Source organism: Dromiciops gliroides, chromosome 1, assembly GCF_019393635.1.
Source record: "Dromiciops gliroides isolate mDroGli1 chromosome 1, mDroGli1.pri, whole genome shotgun sequence".
Classification (NCBI taxonomy): domain Eukaryota; kingdom Metazoa; phylum Chordata; class Mammalia; order Microbiotheria; family Microbiotheriidae; genus Dromiciops; species Dromiciops gliroides.
The window spans coordinates 671,231,151-671,248,918 of NC_057861.1; the positions used below are offsets into that span (position 1 = coordinate 671,231,151).

At 42.3% G+C, this 17,768-nt stretch overlaps 1 protein-coding gene across 19 annotated transcripts in view; it reads left to right on the forward strand.

Moving 5' to 3' along the window:
• OBSCN (obscurin, cytoskeletal calmodulin and titin-interacting RhoGEF) overlaps window positions 1–17,768 on the forward strand; it is a 325,223-nt gene that overhangs the window by 219,087 nt on the left and 88,368 nt on the right. For all 19 annotated transcript variants that reach the window (XM_043975986.1, XM_043975988.1, XM_043975987.1 and 16 more), the window contains 9 exons: window positions 1,033–1,155; window positions 4,005–4,144; window positions 4,587–4,787; window positions 5,216–5,298; window positions 6,153–6,326; window positions 7,109–7,268; window positions 12,668–12,784; window positions 14,864–15,028; window positions 16,904–17,062. In XM_043975986.1, the coding sequence (XP_043831921.1) occupies window positions 1,033–1,155; window positions 4,005–4,144; window positions 4,587–4,787; window positions 5,216–5,298; window positions 6,153–6,326; window positions 7,109–7,268; window positions 12,668–12,784; window positions 14,864–15,028; window positions 16,904–17,062 (1,322 nt within the window). The remainder of the gene's footprint in view (window positions 1–1,032; window positions 1,156–4,004; window positions 4,145–4,586; window positions 4,788–5,215; window positions 5,299–6,152; window positions 6,327–7,108; window positions 7,269–12,667; window positions 12,785–14,863; window positions 15,029–16,903; window positions 17,063–17,768) is intronic.

Consider the following 17,768-nt stretch of genomic DNA (forward strand, 5'->3'; position numbering starts at 1 on the left):
TAACTTCCATCCATTGCTTCTATTTCTGACCTCTGGGTTCAAAGCAGAAGGAGTCTAATATTTTTTCCATGTGATAGCCCTTCAAAAACTTGGACTTCAGAGAGAAAAGAAGGAATCAAAGACCACTTAGCAGTGGTGCCCTTGAGAAAGAAAGAGGACTCTGGCAGAAGAGGTTGTTATAGGGTGAAACAAGTATTGAATTAATAGGAGAGTGTTGGAAGTAGAGTCTAAGATGCAGAACCAAGGACAAGGCTAACTTACTTTGAAAGAGATGGTTGAGCAATGGGCTTAAGCTGCAAAGAGACCAATTTAAACTGAGGAAAAACACTTCCTAGCCATTGCTATTGTTCAGTGGTTTCAGTAGTGTCTGATTCTTCATGACCCCATCTGGGGTTCTCTTAGCAAAGATACTGGATGGGGCAGATAGGTGGCGCAGTGGATAAAGCACCAGCCCTGGATTCAGGAGGACCTGAGTTCAAATCCAGCCTCAGACACTTGATGCTTACTAGCTGTATGACCCTGGGCAAGTCACTTAACTCTCATTGCCCCACAAAACCAAAACAAAACAAAAAATCAAAAACACTGGAGTGGTTTGCTATTTCCTTCTCCAGCTCATTTTACAAATGAGGAAACTGAGGCAAACAGTTTAGTGACTTGCTCAAGGTCACACAGCTTTTAAGTGTCTAAGGCCAGATTTTAACTCAGGAAGACTCCAGGCCTGGTGCTCTAGGCACTATGGCATCCACCTAGCTGCCCTATTACAGCCCTGCCTACCTTGTGAGGGAATGGATTTTCCAGCCTAGTGGTCTTCAAGCAGAGACTGGCTGGTCAGTAGTTGGGTATATTATCATGGGGATAATATTAAAGGAGATTCCTTTTGGGGATAGGTTATACTAGGGAGACACTGAGGTCCTTTCCAATGCTTAAAAAAAAAAAACCACAAACTGTAATTCTGTGACTTTTAAGTAGCCTTAAAACCTGAGGAACATTATTCTGTCTATCCTGATGATCTCCATGTTTTTGCCTCCTCAGGAGAACCATCAGAAGCTGATGAGGGCCGAGGCCACATTTCCCTTGCTGATGTTGGAACTGAAGAATTCCTCCAAAAATTGACATCCCAGATTACTGAGATGGTGTCTGCCAAAATTACTCAGGGTGAGCAGAGTGGACACCTTCTCCTTGAGCCCACTGTTCAAGGACTTCCTTTCCTAGGAAACAAGGATAGACTGCCTTTCATTTACTGAAATGGGACCCACAGGTGGCGGGGTTGGAGGAAATAGTAAAAGAGCAAAAAGAGAAACGTATTTTCCTCCTTCTCCTCCAGGATTAGGCAGAATTACCAACTTTCTCGAGGAAAAATAACCAGTCATCCAAAGTGAATTAATCTTGTGCTTAGAAAATTCATTTTGTCTGTAACCAGTCCCTGATTATCCCTTGTGCCAATAATTCCCAACAATGAGTCATTCATGAGCCTGCTTATATTTGACTTCGGAGTGCATCATTAAATATTAACAGAAGCACTTCTGATTTCAACATTGTGTAAACTCTCTCTGCTAACACAGCTAGCAATGATCTGCTCATGATCATACTACTAAGCTAATTGTCAAAGTTGGAATTTGGATCCATTTTCCTGATTCTGAGTCCAACACTATTCATTACTGCACTTCCTCTCTCAGGGTACATTATAGAATTTTTTTCCTCATAATAGAGTTCACTTTCCTAACTCTGTCCAGTTCAGGCTTATATTATCATTATTATTAGTCTCTGAGATTTTGAGAGATCTGCTATTTAATTCATGTGGGTACTCCCTTCAGTGGTAAAAATCACTATTTATTCAACCTGTGCATTTCTGGCCCATTTCTTCCTATAAGTCCTTATTTTTTTTAATTTATTTTTGTTTTTGTTTTTTGTGAGGCAATTGGGGTTAAGTGACTTGCCCAGGGTCACATAGCTAGTAAGTGTTAAGTGTCTGAGATCGGATTTGAACTCAGGTCCTCCTGAATCGAGGGCTGGTGCTCTATCCACTGCGCCACCTAGCTGCCCCTCTATAAGTCCCTCTTAAAGAATCCATCTCATAGGCTGAAGGTCTGTCTCTAGTTCTTTTAATACATCAGAATGTCAAGGACTTGTGTTTTTGATAGTGTAAAAACCACCTCCATGAATTCAGCTCACAATGCATATAACTTATAGTCTTGAGAATTGCCTAAGGCTGAGCCAAGTTGTGATTTGCCTTTGACCATATAACTTAAACTCATGTCTTCCTCATAATAAATCCAGCATTCTATCTACTCTTCCATGCCTCTCATATTTGTTGATATTTCTTGTATGGTGATGCAATATTTGGTCTGTATCTTCTTTCTCATAATTTGATTAGTTCAGCACCTATTCCAGTCATACCTGGCTCCAATTTTGTCTTTTACATCACTTTTTGCATACAAGTCATTGTCTCAATATCAATACTTAACATATATGGACCTATAGAATAGCATCTAAATACCCAAAGAAAAAGTTGATTGGATTGGAGGAGAATATAGATAATGGAATTATAATAATGTTGAATCTTAATGAACTGTTTTCAAACCTAGACAAATCAAACCAAAATATTAAATAAGAAAGAAGTTAAGAACCTGAGTAGAACTCTAGAAAAATTAGAAATGATCCTTTTTGTGATTAATGAACAAGAATGAAAATAATTTACATTCTTTTTGGTTATATATGGCAACTTTTTGAAAAAAAATAACCATATATTGGGAGATAAAGACATCACCAAAAATGTAGAAAATCACAAGTCAGTAGTGTGATATAGCTTGCTTACCTCTTCCATGCAGGGGAGCTCTCCTTTACCCTTTAGGTGTCATACAATTTTTATTTTTATGAAACCCTAGTATTCCAGTCTTCATATCCAGATAGTATCAATGGGAGAATGGTATTATATATATGGGTTTTTCTGATGGGGAATAACTTAAAAACACAATTTCCCAAGTGAGATAACAACTATAATAATAGTTACCATTTCTGTAGCATTTTAAGGTTGAAAAAGTTCTCTATCCCAACGACCTTGTAAAGATAGATGATACACATATTATCCCTCTTCTACAGATGATGAGACTAACAAGCAAAAAAGTTAAAGGACCCAACATCACCTAGCTAGCAAATGTCAGAACTAGGGATTGAATCCAAGTCTCCCAATTATAAACCTTAGGGATTCATTCATTCATTCATTCATTCATTCATTCATTCATTCATTGTATATGTAACCCCAGAACCTACCACAGTTCTTGTCACGTGCTTGTTTGATTGACTGATTACATCACATTTCACCCTTGCCCTCCCCCTACCCAAAAAAGAAAAATACCAGTTCTGCAAATGTAACAGGCCTAGGTCTTTGCCTGAAGAATAAGAGCAAGGGATGGAAGGAAGGAAATAAGGAAGGATGCATTTATGAAGTGATCATTATGTTCCAGGAATGATGCTAAGTGCTAGGAATACAAATACAAGGAAAAGGAAGACAGTCCCTCCCCTCAAGAAGCTTACATTCTAATGGGGGAGACAACATGCAAAAGGAAAATGAAAAGCAGAGGAGGAAAGAAATGAAGGTACCTAGCTCAGGAAAAAGGCTGGAAGGAGAACAAAAGCCAGCCTGGACCTTTCAAAAAACAAAATGTTCCAGGAAGAAGAGCTCACCAGTGGGAGAAGGTTGGGGGTGGGCCTTACAGATGGATATTCTGGGGGCAGCTAGGTGGCACAGTAGATAAAGCACCAGCCCTGGATTCAGGAGGACCTGAGTTCAAATCCTGCCTCAGACACTTGACACTTACTAGCTGTGTGACCCTGGACAAGTCACTTAACCCTCATTGCCCCACAAAAACAAAAACAAAAACAGATGGATATTCCAGGTTGAAAGACTATAGACAGGGAAGGGACACTGAGCAACCTTGATGAATGCTATCTCCCCGACTCCTGCACCTCACAGTAACCTAATCTTTCTCTGTGCCTTATTTCAGTCACTCTCCGGGTCCCTGGAGGGGAGAGTGATGATGAATCCAAGACCCCTTCCCCATCTCCCCGGCATGGTCGGTCACGACCTTCCTCCAGCGTCCAGGAGTCCTCCTCTGAGTCTGAAGATGGGGATGCCAGAGGGGAGGTAAGTCATCTTTGGTGCGACCAGATGCTTTACCCTAGGGCTGTTGGTCTCAAAATTATTTTCGTCCCTCTACTCCACCTCTAGCTGAGGCCACTCCCAATAAAGCTCTCCTGAGCTCCTCTGGACTGGCACTGGGCTGAGACAACAGCAAGATAACGACAGTGATGATCATGATGACTATGACTGCTCATGCTTATTTGAATCTATGATCTCATTCCAGTCTCACAACAGTGCTATGAGGCAGACCCTTTGAGGACCGTTATGCCCATCTTATAGTTCAGAAAACTGAGCCCAGGAAGATGAAATGATTTGCCCAGAGTCACACAATGAGTTAGTGGAAGAGCTGGGCCTCCAACCCAAGTCTTCTGACCCTCAATTTAAGGGTGGGTTCTAGAGTACTATGTTCCACTTACTCCTTCCCTTGATGTTTTACCTTTCACAGATCTTCGACATCTATATGGTCACAGCCAACTACATGCCCCTGGGAGCAGATCCAGAGGCCATCACATTAAGGGAAGGCCAGTATGTAGAGGTCCTTGACTCAGCCCACCCACTCAAATGGCTGGTTCGGACCAAGCCTACCAAGTCCAGCCCTTCCCGGCAAGGTTGGGTGTCACCTGCTTACCTGGACAAAAGGTTAAAGGTAAAACTCTCCTAATGAGCCAGTAGGGGATATGGTATGGAGTGGGACAGGGGAACCTTTCAAGGTCAGAGCATAACTATAATTAGAAGCCTCATGGAGCTCATACATCTATAGCTGTAATACATGATGAGTGCATTGGAGCAGTGCAAACAAAATGCTTTGTGTCACCACCCCCTGGAAGCCTTCCCTCAGAGCTCCTGTCTGAGGCAGCTCTGCCCTAAATTCTCAGCAAAATTATGCTTTTGAGGAAATCTATTCTCTGCACAGTCTGTCTATCCCCTTCTTACTATAGGGCTTCTCCCCTTTTAGTGCTCTGTTCCCTTGCCCCCTACCCACAGTGCCCTATTTTGGCCTGCCCTCTTAGGCAGGTCAGTGGACATGGGCATGGGCAATGCTGAGAAAACTTCTCCTATTCATTCCCTCATCAGCTTTCACCGGAGTGGGCGGCCACTGAAGTACCCGAGTTCCCTGGGGAATCAGTCTCAGAGGATGAGTATAAGAAAAGGCTAAAGTAAGTGGGGGCCCAGGAATTTGGTGGTTGGGGTATCAGAAAGTAGCCTTCTGGACTTGACTGAGCCCTCTTACTAACTCAGTCATTCACTCAACTTACTCATTTATCTTATTTGCCTATTCCATCATTCATTCACTTTCACTAAGTTACATACTAACTCATTCCCTTATAGTCCCTTATTTACTCACTCATTCATTCACTCATCCCTCTTTTTTCCTGGCCGATTAACCCATTTACTCACTTATTCATTCATTCATCCCATTTACTCATAAATGAATGAATGAATGAATGAATGAATGAATGAATGAATGAATGATCAAGCATTGAGGCACTTACTGATGCAAATACAAATAAGCAAGATGGTCCCTGCCCTCAATGAGCTTACAGTCTAATGGGGAAATAAGAGATACAAAAGGGACCTAGAAAACGAGAGGTGGGATAAGCATGGCAGCATGATTTGTAGTTGGTTTTGCAAAGGTACAAAACCTATGATGCTGTTGGGGTATATTTGGGTAGTTGTGCTTGGGTCAAGAAGAATTTCATACATGTAGTGCTAAGAAATAGTTACAGAGCAACACATGAGCCAGGGCTTCCTCCTCAGGGCTAGGTACGCCTATTAGAACTAATGGAACAAAGGGTCACAGAAAAACCAACAACTAACATGTATTAAGCAAGTACTATGTGCAGACAACTGTGCTAGGTCCTCAGGACATAGGAAGCCTAGATAACAGCCTTTGGCCTCAAAGAGCTCACTCTCTAGGAGGAAAGTATAATACAGACACCAGGGAAGGAGTGGGGCTTCTCTGCCTTGCTCTCATTCACTTCTCCCCTCCCCTTGGCTCTGCCCATCACAGTGTTGTCATCCAGGAGCTGCTGAGTTCTGAGCAGGACTTTGTCAATTCCCTCGACTTCCTGCAAACCCACCATCTGCAACACCTGGAGTCCTGCCCCAATGTACCTGCCTCTGTGTCCAGTCAAAAGCCTGTCATCTTCCGGAATATAAGCGACATTGGCCACTTCCATGCCGAGTAGGTAGAACTCAGCTCCAGGCTGGACTCTGGAATAGGGGAACGCTGCCTCTGTTCCTCCTGCCTGACCCCCACCTCCACCAAACACTTTCAGAAAAGGTCCCTTTCACTTTTGACATTCTCTGTCCTAAGCCCCCTCCCAGCTCTAACATTCTGTATTTCTTGTTTTGACATTCTACATTTTCAGGAGCAGCTAGGTGGCACAGTGGATAGTGTTGGACTTGGAGTCAGGAAGACCTAAATTCACTTAGCCTATCTGAGCCTCAGTTTCCTCATTTTTAAAATGGAGGAAATAATAGCATCACCATTATGGGGGAACGTCTTTTCTACCTTTAAAAGTCTCTGTAAAGTGGGTGTAGGAGAGGGAAAATATCCCCATACTGCCTCCCTGTTTCCCTGGCCTAAAAGGACACCCCCAGAGGAAGACTTGCAGCAGTCAGAAGGATCTGAGATTATCCCCCAAATCTGCCTTAGGGACCTGGTTGACTTGCTGAGGCCCAGGATGAACTGTCAGTCAGGGACCTACCTTACCACACCTAGAGTAAAGGAAGGGGGCCCTGTCCTAGTAGGCCCAGAGCCTGACCAGTGACCAGCCCAGTTCCAAACCCACCCCTGCCCCAGCCCTTGAGTTTCCTGGCTCTGTCCAGGACAAGTGTCCCAACGTGTGGTGTGCAGGCTTTTCCAGGAATGTATGGGATTGAAGAAGCATGTAGGTGAATGGGAAGTTGGGTGAGGGAGCTGCTGAGGCCAACCATCCCCAAGTCCTCACCTCTCTCTTTCAGTCGCTTTCTCCAGGAGTTACAGAAATGTGACACAGATGACGATGTGGCCATGTGCTTCATCAAGAACGAAGGAGACTTCGAAAAGTACATCCAGTACCTGGTAGGCCGTGTGCAGGCGGAGTCTGTAGTTGTCGGCAAGGCTGTCCAGGAGTTCTACAAGGTCAGCTGGCCATTCCAAACCCTCCGGCAATATTTGTACTGTTTTGTAAGCCTTAAAGCACTATAGAAATGGGAGTTCTTTCTGTCATTTGGGTACAGCCTCTATTTCTAGACTGATCTTCTCCCTACTATGCATCTTCTCCTCAAATATTACTTATAATTTGCGGGGCAGCTAGGTGGCACAGTGGATAGAGCACCGGCCCTGTAGTCAGGAGGACCTGAGTTCAAATCCGGCCTCAGACACTTAACACTGACTAGCTGTGTGACCCTGGGCAAGTCACTTAACCCCAATTGCCTTACAAAAAAACAAACAAAAGAAGGACCTGAGTTCAAATCCGGCCTCAGACATTTGACATTTACTAGCTGTGTGACCCTGGGCAAGTCACTTAACCCCCACTGTCCCGCAAAACAAAAACAAAAAAACAGAAGAAAAAAATATTACTTATAATTTCTTACCTCTACACCTTTACTCTCATCATTCTACCTGCCTAGAATGCCCTCCTGTCTCCCTTCCTTGCTCTGCCACTAACAAAATCACTCTAACTGCATGACCTTGGGATGTTTCCTTTCCTCTGTGCCTCAGTTTCCTCAACTATGAAATATAAAGGGGGTAGTGCAGATAATTCCCAAAGTCTAGTACAGCTCTTAAAATTCTATGCTTCTGTGCTTCTGCCTTTCCATATCTTATACTTCATTCAAAGCCCACTTTCACACCTATCTCCTTCATGAAGCTTTCCCCAATACTGTAGGCCAGAAACTAGTCTTGGACCCCTTTGATGGCCTGGTCAAGCCGATGGACCCCTTCTCAGAAAAGGAAACCAATTATATTGAAAAACATTTGGCAAAATAGAAAAAATAAAAAAGTTCAGAGCCAAACCCTGGGTTAAGAACTCCTGCTCTAGGCCTCAGGGAGTCTTCCTTCCTCTGAACCCTTAAAACACTATTTTTGTACCCCTCATATCACAGTTATCAACAGTGGCTTTATGTCATTGTTATCATTCAATTAAATTGAATTCAACAAACATTTATTACACACATACTTACTGTATACAGGGACCTATGTTCAAAGCTGGGATTTCAATTCAAAAAATTGGCATATGCCCAATTAAGTCTGACATAAGATTGGTTGCAAGGGGCAAAAGAGAACTGCAAACAAAGTACTTGAAGAAAATTTGAGCATGGAAGGATCAGTTTCAGCTTGAAGGAATCAGGGAAAGCTTCATGGAGGAGTCCTTACCTATATAGGACCTTGAAGGCCAAGAGGGATTTTGATAGGCAGAAATAAGAAGTACAGTCCGAGCAGGGCAAACAGCACACATAAACTCATGAACATGGGAGAAGCATGTTGAATTCTGAGAACAGCAAGTCCAGTTTGACTACAGTGTAGAGTGCATGAAGGGGAACAGTGTAATACAAGCCTGGACAGGTGGAACAGAGCCAGACCGTGGAGGGCCAAGGTGAGGGCTTTGTGTTGTGTAGTCTAGGGAAGAAGAAGTTTCTGAAGGCATTTGAGTAAGGAAGTGACACGGTCATACCAGTGCATGCATGTGGATCTCATCCACAAGATGATCTACACACTCTTTGAGAGTAGGGAACATGCTTTGTGTCTGCCACAAGGGGCCTGATGTGATGATGAGATATAGGGAAGGAGAGAGGGAGATGGATGGATGGATGATAGATGTATAGCTAGAGTGAGTATATATATATATATATATATATATATATATATATATATATATACACACACACACACATATATATGTATGTATGTATATGTATATGTGTGTAAATATATTGTAAATATATATACATATGTGTACATATACACCCTGGACACAATAAATATTTTTATTTTTCAAAAGATAATTATCAAGAATATATTGCTCTGGGGCAGCTAGGTGGCTCAGTGAATAGAGCACCGGCCCTGGATTCAGGAGGACCTGAGTTCAAAATCCGGCCTCAGACACTTTACACACTCACTAGCTGTGTGACCCTGGGCAAGTCACTTAACCCCAATTGCCTCACTAAAAAAAAAAAAAATAATAATAATAATAATATATTGCTCTGACAAGGGCCTTTTATGTTAACAGGATTGTCAGAGATGGCAAAGGAAGCATTACAAATATTGGTTTTTAGCATATTCCCTGTGACTGCACCCACTCAGAGGACTTTCTGAGAATTGTGATAACTATGTAAAAGTTTCTCTAATAAAATTGAAGTTGTACGATAATTTTTATAACAAAGTATGTACGTTAATTGGTATTTTTAATATGGATGAAAGTTGCATAGATTGAATAACCAACTATTAAGCAATTATAAAAATGTTCAATATTTTATCTAAATAGTTTTACAAAAAAAAGAAACCATGAAAACATTAAATGGCTTTAACGAAGGAGAAAAAAGAATATATTGCTCAATGATAGACTATGACGATTAAAATATGAGACACCTAGTTTCTGGATAATTTAATCATTTGATTAATAGGCTGGCAAGTTATTAATAAAAGGATGGTCCATGGCTGTCTCTCAGACCAAAGACCCCTAATGGCAGTAGGGTCACAGGCCCTTCTTTTTTTTTTTTTAATGTATAAGGTATTTTATTTTTTCCGTTACATGTAAAGATAGTTCTCAACTTTTGTTTATACAAGCTTTACAATTTCAGATTTTTCTCCCTCCCTCCCCTCCCTCCCCCCTCCCCTAGACAGCAGGTAATCTGATATAGGTTATGTCTATATATCTCTATATATATAGATATAGATATAGATATATACACACACATATATATACACATAATAACATTAATCCTATTTCTGCATTAATCCTGTTACAAGAGAAAAAATCAGAGCAGTGATGCAAAACCTCAAAATAGAAAAAAAAAACAACAGCACCCAAAACAAAAGAAATAGTATGGTTCAATCAGCATCTATACTCCACAGTTCTTTCTTTCTTTTTTTTCTTGGATTTGGAGATCCTCTTCTATCATGAGTTCCCTGGAACTCTTCTGTACCATTGCATTGGTGAGAAGAATATAGTCCATCACAGTAGGTCAACACTCAATGTTGATGATACTGTGTACAATGTTCTTCTGGTTCTGCTCATCTCACTCATCATCAGCTCACGTAAGACCCTCCAGGTTTCTCTGAACTCCTCCTGCTCATCATTTCTTACAGCACAATAGTATTCCATTGTATTCATATACCACAACTTGTCCAGCCATTCCCCAATTGATGGGCACCCCCTCAACTTCCAATTCCTTGCTACCACGTAAAGAGCAGCTATAAATATTTTTGTACATGTGGGTCCCTTTCCCCCTTCCGTGATTTCTTTGGGCAAAAGACCTAAAAGTGGAATTGCTGGGTCAAAGGGTATGCACAGCTTTATTGCCCTTTGGGCATAATTCCAAATTGCTCTCCAGAATGGTTGGATCAGCTCACAGCTCCACCAACAATGCATTAGTGTTCCAATTTTCCCACAGCCTCTCCAACATTTATTATCTTCGTTTTTTGTCATTTTAGCCAATCTGATAGGTGTCAGGTGGTACCTCAGAGTTGTTTTAATTTGCATCTCTCTAATCAGTAGAGATTTAGAGCATTTTTTCATATGGGAATAGATAGCTTTGGTTTCTTCATCAGAAAACTGCCTGTTCATATCCTTTGACCATTTCTCAATTGGGGAATGACTTGGATTCTTATAAATTTGATTTAATTCCCTATATATTTTAGAGATGAGGCCTTTATCAGAAGCACTGGCCTCAAAAATTGTTTCCCAGTTTTCTGCCTCCCTTCCAATTTTGGATGCATTGCTTCTGTTTGTACAAAAAATTTTTTAATTTAATATAATCAAAATCATCCATTTTGCATTTTATAATATACTCTATCTCTTGTTTGGTCAAAAACTGTTCTCCTTTCCAAAGATCTGATAGGTACACTATTCCTTTCTCTCCTAATTTACCTATGGTATCACCTCTTATGTCTAAATCATGTATCCATTTTGACCTTATTATAGTATAAGGTGTAAGATGTTGGTCTATGCCTAATTGCTGCCATACTATCTTCCAGTTTTCCCAGCAGTTTTTGTCAAATACTGAGTTCCTATCCCAGAAGCTGGAGTCTTTGGGTTTATCAAACACTACATTACTAGTGTCATTTACTACTGCATTTCCTGAGCCTAGCCTATTCCATTGATCTATCACTCTATTTTTTAGCCAGTACCAGATAGTTTTGATGACTGCCGCTTTATAGTAAAGCTCCAGGTTTGGTACCGCTAACCCACCTTCCTGTGAATTTTTTTTCATTATTTCCCTGGATATTCTTGATTTTTTGTTTTTCCAGATGAATTTTGTTATTATTTTTTCTAGCTGTATAAAATAATTTTTAGGTAGTCTGATTGGTATGGCACTAAATAAGTAAATTAATTTAGGCAGTATTGTCATTTTTACTATATTAGCTCTGCCTATCCATGAGCAATTGATATCTTTCCAATTATTTAGATCTGATTTGATTTGTGTGAAGAGTGTTTGGTAGTTGTGTTCATAGAGTTCCTGGGTTTGTCTTGGCAAGTAGACTCCCAAGTATTTTATATTATCTACCGTTACTTTAAATGGAATTTCTCTTTCTATCTCTTGCTGCTGGACTTTGTTGGTCACGTACAGAAATACTGATGATTTATGTGGATTTATTTTATATCCTGCTACTTTGCTAAAGTTGTTAATTGTTTCAAGTAATTTTTTACTTGATTCTCGAGGATTCCTTAAGTATACCATCATGTCACAGGCCCTTCTAACTGGAAGAGGATTATCACATGGCAAATCAAGCCTAATTGGTTGACATGATTGGAGTTGTGTTATATTAAAATGAAATCTAGGGATTTTGATCACTCAAATCTTGGTAAGAATGACATCAGAAGGGGCAGCTAGATGGTGCAGTGGATAGAACACCAGCCCTGGAGTCAGGAGGACCTGAGTTCAAATCTGACCTCAGATACTTGACACTTACTAGCTGTGTGACCTTGGGCAAGTCACTTGACCCCAATTGCCTCACAAAAAAATTTTTTTAAAAGAATGACATCAGAGAAAGAATGTAAGATCCCCGCCCGCCCAAGAGTTTCCACCTAGGTATGATTTGGTAAAGTTCTTCAGTTATCTAGAAAAATGGACCTGCCTCCACCCAAGATTCTTTGTAATCTTGGGTTGGGCTTGACCCAGATGAGGAGATTTAATGTAATCTTACAAGGAGAACTAAATTTTGGAAGGGGAAGGGGGGCTAAGAAAGAAGGGGAGAACACTGGGTCCTTCCCCCTGAGATATTGATTATTAATACTTGTTTTTCACAAGACCCAATCTGGTCCTACGCAGTTGAGAGCATTTAATTTTTCTCCCTTGTAAACTTTGTTCTCACGGCAGAAATATTCCGAGGAGAAGCTTTCAGGATCTGATCCTTCCCAGCCTCCTTTGCCTCCCCTGCAGCACTACCTGGAGAAACCCATCCACCGAATCCAGCAATACCAGACTGTTATCAAGGTGAGTGGACCAGATTCTCTGGTCTGTGGCCCTTGGGTCCTAGTGGAAATGGTCCTTCCCTTTGTTGTTGGGTCATTACAGTTGTGTCCAGCTCTCTGTAACCCCATTTGGAGTTTTCTTGGCAAAGATACTGGAGTGGTTTGCCATTTCCTTCTCCAGCTCAGTTTACAAATAAGGAAACTGAAGCAAACCAGGTTAAGTGACTTGCCCAGGGTCACAAAGCTAGTAAGTATCAGAGGTTGGATTTTAACTCAGGTCCTCCTCCAGGGCCAGACTCTAACCACTGTGCTACCTAGATGCCCTTAACCCTTCCTTTGCCATTAATGAAAACCCAGAGGCAGCCTGTGATGACAGTGGAGAGTGCTGTGTTCGAATCCCAGCTCTGATGCTTTATACCTATCTCTTCCCCTCTCTGAGGATCATTTTCTTCATCTGTAAAGTAGGAATAATCACCCTTGCAAGGGTGACTGGGGTTGTTGTGAAGGAAACATTTTGTAACTCATAGCACTACACAAATGAGAGTTGTTCTTGTTGTCATTGTGATCTGTGCAAAGCACATGTGGAATAAGTTGTAGGGGGTTTGGGTGGATGCTTCCCTGCGGAAATAAATGAGTCATTATAAAAGAAGGGGATTCTGCAGCTGTGCTGAATTCCAGCTCTGACACTTCCCAGATGTTCTAAACCAGGACAATCACTTTTTCTTTAAGCCTCATTTTTCTCATTTGTAAAATGGGAACAACCATCCTCGGACGACCTATCTTGCAGGGTGGTGTAAACTGAGGCAAATGCTCTCTTAATGGAATTTAGATCTCTCTTTCCCCACAGGGGAAGACCAGAGAATGCAATGGCCAGTTCTCCAGAGAACCAACCCAAAGTCCAGTTCTTGAGATTTAAATTCCTTTCTTCCTAAAGGGGAAGGAAACCTGAGAAAGACAATGCCTGCAAAAAATTACAAGAAAGGTTTTATTAAGCAGGGAAGACATCTAGCATGATTGTGGATGCTTTTCAGCCTACTGCAGATAGATTGTGAGGGTTTACATACAGTTTAAACAAAGACAGGTAAGGAATTTGGAGGAAAGGTGGACTTAGAAAGGCCTACGCCCAAAAGGAGGAGGGGGTGTGTGAGGAATTCCAGGGGTGAGAGATGTGGCTTTTGATACACAAATCAGAAGGCATTCTTGGTGATGGGCAGTTCAGTTCAAGGTCTTGATGAGGAGATCTCTTCAAAAAGAAAAAGGATTGGGGCAGCTAGGTGGCACAGTGGATAAAGCACCAGCCCTGGATTCAGGAGGACCTGAGTTCAAATTAGGCCTCAGACACTTGACACTTACTAGCTGTGTGACCCTGGGCAAGTCACTTAACACTTATTACTCCGAAAAAAAAAAAGATTATTCCAAAGTTGGGGAAGAGCTGAAGATAAGATCATATCCATAGTCACATATCCTGCCATGAGAGAAGTCTTTGATTGGCTTCAGGGTTACTGATTCCCTGCATATCCAGCTGGGTTTAGTCTCCCATCACACAAAGGATTGTTGGTAAAGACAGTTGTTCTGGTTACCTGGATAGTTGCGGGGCTCAAGCAAATCAAGGTACCCATTTTCACAGGAGTAACCTAAGGTCATCCAGGAGACAGGATAGAGAGCTGACCTGAAAGCCAGGAGGATCTGTGTTCAAATCTTCCTTCTGATACATACTGCCCATGTCACTTAACCTCTCAGCACCCTAGGCCATTGGTGTTAAACTCAAGCAAAAATGGAGGTCACTAATGTATGCATCAGGACCCCTGCAGGCCACCTGCTGATGTAGTTTAAAAATGTGATATTAGTTGTTTTACTGCGTTTTTATTTACTTTCTTCAATATTTCCCAGTTACATTTTAATTTGTGTGTTTGACCCCTCTGCTCTAGGCAGCTCTCTAGACCAGAAGAAAGATTTCAGAAAAGGTGCCAACCTACCTTGGTGTGGAAATCCCAGGGCCTCAGTCCTAAGGCCGAGCCAAGTTGAGACAGTTCTTCAAGATGATTCCTGACCTGTGACCTTGGCTGTAGCCCACTCATCCAATTTGTTTTCCCTCTTCCAGGAGCTGATCCGGAACAAGGCACGAAATGGGCAGAATTGCGCCCTGCTGGAGCAGGCCTACGCAATTGTGTCTGCCCTCTCCCAGAGGGCTGAGAACAAACTCCACGTCTCGCTCATTGAGAACTACCCTGGGACTCTGGAGGCTCTGGGGGACCCCATTCGCCAGGTCTCCTGGGCTGGATTGGGCTGGGCAGGGTTTGGAGCAACTAACCTAGCTTCTCCCCAAGGATGTAGTTCACTGGCCTCAGTCCAGTCCAGGGGTGTTATGGGCAGGAAAAGAGCTCAGCATCTTGGGAAGTCCTGCAAGGCAGGACCTATTGTGTGGGCCCAGCCAATTTTGAGACCCTGGACAGCTACTAAGACAAGGCCCTAGGGACTTATGGGACCAGGGTGTGGCTATTATACTGAGGATATGCAGGAGAGCACTTACTTTTCCCTGTGCTTCCTCCTGGGCTCTGACTCACCTACCAGAAGCACCCCTCTATCTGTGTGTGTGTTTATGTATGTGTTCACATATGTATATATTAGATTCAGATGGTGTACGTGTGCTTGCATTTCAGCTCAACAGCATTTATACAGCCCCTACTGTGCAAAGCCTAGTGCTAGGTACCGTGGATATAAAAATAAAAGTCCCACCCTCAGGGAGATTGTACCTAACATGGGAGTATGTATGTGTGTGCATATACATATATGTATTATATGTCACAGATATGGATGACAATCTCTGGGGCTCAATTTCCTTCTCTTTAAGAAGATGGAATTGAAATAGCTAACCCTAGTATCCCTTACAGATATACATTTTGGTCCTATGTCAGTGTGCATATATGGTTATGTTGGTGTATGGCACCACACTCTGGCCTCAACATACCATCCTTATTGAAGACTGTGCTCCTTGGGAGGGGGCTTTTTCTTTGTATCCCCAGTTCTAAGCACAGTGCCCAGCACATAGTAGGTGCTTAATAAATGCTTAGTGATGGGTGGATGGATGCATGTATACATGTACTCGATGCTCAGGGCAAACCATACTCCTTGCCATTCTCCATACAAATGTCATGCTTTTCTATCCTCCCACTTCTGTGCTTTTGCACTTATTATCCCCGTTGGGTGTAGCTAGGATTCCCTCATCCCTCTCCTCTCTTCCCCAATACCTTGAGTTCCTAAATAGCCTTTAAAACCTGCCTTTTCTAAGATTTCCCTAAATGACTTTGCCTGGGACCTGGTCTGCCCCTTCTTTAATACACTTATGTAACACTGTGAGTGAAGTCTCTGCACTTTGTCTAATCTTCCCCTACTAGATTTAAGTAAGCAGGGGCCATCGCTTAATCTAAACTTTGTATTTCCCCCATTGCCCAGCAGAGGTATCTCGACATACTAAGTAATTAATAGATTTAATCAATTAATTAAAAGGTGATACAATAAAGAGTAATAAAATAATACAAATGAGACATCATAAATTAATCAATGAATTTAGCTCCAGTGAATGCCTGTGGGAACATGTGTATATCCATAAACTTGTGTGTACGCATACTCGATGTACATGGGATACTATGACCCATCCCTTATTGCTGGAGGCAGTTGAGAATTATTTTCTGGATGTTTACTTTTTGGAACTGTGCCTGGATTCTAATAGAACAACACCAAGTGGAGGATAGGGATGGGAGGTTCTGATCGAGCACCCTAAGATCGGGGAAGTAGCTTAATTAGCTGTTTAGTAATATGAGGTCTAACAACATAATATTTAGTTGTTGAGTTACTGTTGTGTGTGAAAGAGTTCCTGACCGAGCCCTCTAAGTGTTTAGTAATTTGGAGAGTCTGAGGCACTGTTTGGTTGTTTAAGGGATAATGGAATGTTATTTGGTCTTCTGAGGGCTGATGGGACCCTGGGTGAACTAAAGACTTGCTTGCTTATTTGATAACTAATGAGCCTCTATTTAATGATATGAGGATTGATGGGGGGCAATGTTTGGTTGTAATTGGGTACCTGGTACACACGAGTGAGTCCCCTGTTCTGACCCTTAACGTCCCTGCTCTTTACTCACAGGGTCACTTCATCGTGTGGGAGGGAGCCCCCGGAGCCAGGATGGCCTGGAAGGGTCACAACCGGCACGTCTTCCTCTTCCGGAACCACCTAGTGATCTGCAAGCCCAAACGGGACTCCAGGACAGACACCTACAGTTATGTCTTCAGAAACATGATGAAGGTAAGGAGGATGCTGAGGTTACCCTTCCTGCTGGGGTCCCCTTCCTCTTTCACTGGCCTGGACTCTCCCTGCTAACCCCATCAGGCCCATGGTGCCTCGCATCAATAATGTGTGTTGACAGTGTCTATGAATCAATACCGCGCCATCACACAGCAACCCTTGACCCTTCTAACCAGATGGGACAAACTGAAGCCCCTGGGGGAGCAAAACCAAGGAGCAAAATCCCACCAAAGGCAACTTTTGAGGGAGGAGGATGGGGCTGGGGAGCTCTGCTTCCAATGAGCAGGCACTGTCAGAGAAACCATGCTGGAAGAGACCAGAAATCCTAGAATGTCAGAACTACAAGGGACATTAGAACATAGAATGTCAGAGCTGGGAGGAATCCTAAAATATAAAATGCAGAGCATATAATGTCAGGGTTGGAATGACCTTTAGTGACCATCTAGTTCAGCCCCCTCATTTTACAGAATAGGAAACTGAGGCCCAGAGAGAGGAACTGATCTCCCCCAAATCCCATCACCATAAAGAGCAGAAAAAGATTCAGACTTCTGTGTGCAGTGTTGGATGAATGGAAGGAATCATTCCCAGGGAATAGCCATCACCTGTGGCTTATCTTACAGACAGATAAGGGACAAAACCCATAAGGTCATTTCTGTGCTTCTGGGGTTTACAGAATCACAGTAGGTCAGAGCTAAAAGGAACCTTC